Source organism: Echinococcus granulosus (assembly GCF_000524195.1).
Source record: "Echinococcus granulosus chromosome Unknown EG_S00022, whole genome shotgun sequence".
NCBI lineage: Eukaryota > Metazoa > Platyhelminthes > Cestoda > Cyclophyllidea > Taeniidae > Echinococcus > Echinococcus granulosus.
In genome coordinates, this window is record NW_020170402.1 from 270699 (window position 1) to 274778 (window position 4080).

Consider the following 4080-nt stretch of genomic DNA (forward strand, 5'->3'; position numbering starts at 1 on the left):
AAAAAAAGGAGCAAAATGACCCTTTTCTACAAACATATTGAATTTGCTGTACAGCTCTCAAGGCAGAATACTATGCTTTCTAGACGTCTGAGACTTGTCGCCTTAAGGCCGTGGTGCTACAATCACTTAGAAAGGAATTGAAGGAAAAGTAGCCTATTTATGGGGATATGGTCTTAGGTCCAGCTCTAATGCGACTGAAGGTGACGGAATAGGGCAACAAAAACACAATCCTGATCGAGTTTCTTTGGTAGATTCTTGCATGATCAGTGTCACACATATGAGATGTGCTTTTTTGACAGTTCGCGGCTTTTTTGGTTACAGAACAATAAATTTAATCAAATTTGTACGGCAAAAATCATGGCTGTGGTAAGTAATTTTCTTCTTAGAAAATGATACTAAATGATGCTATTCTAACTCCTTTTCTGGTCTCCTGTGGACAAGGATCGCCTCAAGTGAAGCGAACTACCTCTCATTGTTATGGCCTTATGGCAGTTTACTCCGATATTAAAGGCACTTAACATTGTACAACAGTAAGATAAGAGGAACGAAGTTCGTCCTAGCAGATAAGGCTAAGAAAGGCAGACATTTTCCAACGCCTCCAAACGCTTCCTTTAGTCGGGATTTAGGTCAAAGCCTTGCACACTGGAGTTTTAGTGTGAACATAAAGACTTCGATTGACAAGAATACCTCCCTGTAAATTCGCCTTGTAAAAGTACGCCTCACAGAAATCATGTAAGGGGATTTTTCTTTGTCTTTCTTGCTTTACCTGTATCAATAAAGCAGCCATTTTTGGAGTGGGTGGCAGATCAGTGAGTCACTCCACCTGTACTCACTGGTGTAAAAGTAACATCTCTACGCCCTACCAGAAAGGCATCTAAAATTATCTCTGAAGCATGTCAATTTGCACTTGACGGTGAATTGCCACCTACTTGACTCGAGCTCGCTCAGCTTAGTTACCTCAAAGGATCGAAAAGATTAATTTAGACATCTTCTGATCTGCTCCAACATATCTACTGTACCTGTAACCGGAAGACTATCAAGGAAAGCGGGCACCTGTTCTTTTAACTTCAAGAGGAATTTTGGCCAATTTGCCCCTTTTCCCCGCAAAAATACACAATGGAATTTGGTTTCAGTTCAGCCTACACGCATGAGTATGCGTGCGTTACCTGCAAACTGCGATAGTCATGAAGTGTTAACACCCATAAAGATCAGGGATTGCTTGTTTACAGGGCAGTAAAGTGGCAACCAAAGTTGTATGATCGACATCCGTCCATCTCTCATCCATTCATCCGCCAAATCTTCTTGTTTTTTTTTCAACTGCTTTGTATCTGCTTCAATAGGGCAAAGTATTTCACGTGAAAACAGTAAGAGTTTTCATCCCTGCGCATCACACTATAAAAAGACTCATTTTTCCTGCCTTTACAAAAGCACCTATTTTTCACTCGACGTCGACATCACCCACGATACCGACATTGCTCAATGGTGCGATACGTTGGTTCAGTAGTGCAAACAGCTCTTCAAGAGTTACGCCATAAACTCGGCTGCGAGGGCTAAAAGAACCTGCTAGGTGCCTCGAGCCAATGATACTGGTGGCCTTCGCTCACTCAGATGATGTACTAGATTTCTGCTGAACCTATGCCACTTACAACAGCTTCAAAAGGCCTCACCCCACAGCCATCGCACCTTCACAACCCATGCTTACCTGTTTACCAGGGGAAAGAGCAGGTATGGACATTATGGGTTCTCTACCACGTACCAAGATAGGAAACCGATATATTTTGGTTATGGTAGACTACTTCACGGAAGCAGCCGAGGCAGAACCCATGAAGTCACATGACGCTAAAACGGTTGCTTCAGTTTTCTTCAATCAATAGATTTGCCAGTATGGAGTGCCTGAATCCGTTCATAGCGATCAAGGCCCCAACTTCGAGAGTCGACTCTTTACTGAACTATGTAAGACCTGCCAGATCTCAAAGATACGACACCTGGACATCGGCAAGGTGATATGCAGGTGGAAAGAACGAATCGCAATCAAATAGGACTACTACAGGCCCTCATTAAAGACGCACAACCAGATGACTTGGATGTAAGCCTAGGACTTGTCCTTCTCGCATATAGGGCTACTGTCCATACGTCAAAGGGCGTTTCTCCGTCCAAGATGCTACAGGTCTTGAAATAAGAGTGCCTTCTGACATCTTCCCGCCAAACAACGATGAAGCAGCCAACAACGTTTCAGAGTACATACTGCGTCTGAAAGGCTTGAGAAAATCTTTTAACATCGCACGCAAACATTTGCGACTGCCTTATATCAGGCAGAAGTGATATTACAACCAACACAGCCAGAAGAACGTCTATCGAGAAGGAGACTTAGCGCAAATTTACAGGCCAGTTGCCCCATCTGCAATACCCCGCAAGTTCCATCACCCAAGGAGCAAGGACCCATTTCGAGTAATGAAAGCGTTCCCACCTACAACGCACAACTGCACACCCAGCCGGTAACCCTTCACCACAACAGGATGCGACCCTACAAAGGGACACCACCGGTTGGATATGAAGACGAGGTTTACGTCCTTACGGAAGACATGAAGCCACTGCATGGCAACTTTGGAAGGAGCTCATAAGTGGCAACACGGAGGACGGTGCTGGAAGGACGAGGGGGCTATGTAATACTTATGTTGTTTGAATATGCCTTCCAGAGGGGAGGCGAGCATACGAATCGAACCTCATGACTGAGGAGTCATCGTCCTGCGACCGGGAGGAATTTTCGATTTCTACACTCCTTAGGCTTGTGCTTCCTTTCCCCACTTACTCATCACAATAAACATGACGAAGCTGATTCAACCCGGGTGCCCTCTGAGTATGAGGACCAGGGAAGAGAGGGTCTACGAGCCTCGTCCTATATAAGTATGTTCAAACATATGTATGTTTAAGAATGTGTGTTCATGGGTATGTTCATTCAAACGAATGTTCCCGTAAATGCGTGTTTGCAGGTATGTTCGAACATAGGAAAGTTTTAGCAAATGCGTTTTCATAAGTATGTTTAATCAAACCTATGTTCGATTAAGCGAGATTTCTTAAGTGTGATTGAACATACGCGCGTTTTAGTAAATGTGTGTTCATCAGTATGTTCCAACTTACGTGTTTTGGTAAATGTAACAAAATACATTTGATTAATTGCAATTCTAAAGGAAACACATATACTGTCTTCAATAATTCCTTTGTAATTTCATTAAAGCGGCAGCCTCCTTTGCCCAATCGAAGTGAATGCTGAAAATCAAATCGCATTTGCGCGTTATTATGCTCTGTTGCTTCGCTGAAACACTCATGGCGTCACATAGGCGTTGCTCATTTAGGCTAAATAAGTCACACGATATCTCTTAGCGTGACATCGCCCCCATACTAAGTATTTTAGGCTTCATCAAAGCTCATGGAATCATGGTTAAGGTGTAGCATTAGACAGCGAGTTGTGGAGAGCCCTCACTCACCGGAGATATATAAGCCTGTGAGAACTGACGGCAATCCGCAGCAAAATGCGCATTAGGTACTTTAAACTTGCTCCATATACATTCTACACCCTCTTCACCCTACTCACTGTGGGCCTGCTCCTTCACATCTTACCCTTGCGTCCGAGAATGCGACCCATTGTCTGGTTCACTCGGACCCAGCCGGCTCCAACGCCCTCGGCGCAAATTGTGTGGCCTATGAAGCTGGGCAACTCGCGACAGCCTTACGAGTTGCAACTCGATGCCATCATCAGTTCAGACAGCGCGGTGGCAAACCTTGCGACAGTGGAGAGCAATCTCGTTCTTGGGAGGAATGCGAGCTCCACTACTCTCACATATGCAGACCTCGTCAAGATCCCCGACGACCACTGGCTTCGACCCCATCATCCCAACGTTTACTTTGCCTATCCACAGGCCTTCAATCTCACTCAGATTTACGACAATCTCCTTCAACAGAAACCCATTCCACAGGCGAGTCAATTTCAGCCCTCATTTCCCATCCTTTGCACGACTTACCTTCCACCTCTTGCCCTTTCAGCTACCCGTGAACGGTTACATGTTTCGGTACCTCGTAATC

At 44.8% G+C, this 4080-nt stretch overlaps 2 protein-coding genes across 2 annotated transcripts in view; both read left to right on the forward strand. All coding sequences in view use genetic code 11, as the record gives it.

Moving 5' to 3' along the window:
* Positions 1–1635: 1635 nt before the first annotated feature.
* On the forward strand, positions 1636–2621 carry EGR_03886 (hypothetical protein; the record flags this gene model as incomplete). Its single annotated transcript, XM_024493135.1, has 4 exons — positions 1636–1725; positions 1875–2000; positions 2119–2229; positions 2313–2621. The coding sequence occupies 4 exons, from the start codon at positions 1636–1638 to the stop codon at positions 2619–2621; spliced, it is 636 nt and encodes a 211-aa protein (XP_024352407.1).
* Positions 2622–3530: 909 nt separating this feature from the next.
* EGR_03887 (hypothetical protein) overlaps positions 3531–4080 on the forward strand; it is a gene marked incomplete at both ends in the record, with an annotated part of 1373 nt that continues 823 nt past the window's right edge. Inside the window, one exon of the mRNA XM_024493136.1 lies at positions 3531–4054. Coding sequence (XP_024352408.1) covers positions 3531–4054 — 524 coding nt within the window. The remainder of the gene's footprint in view (positions 4055–4080) is intronic.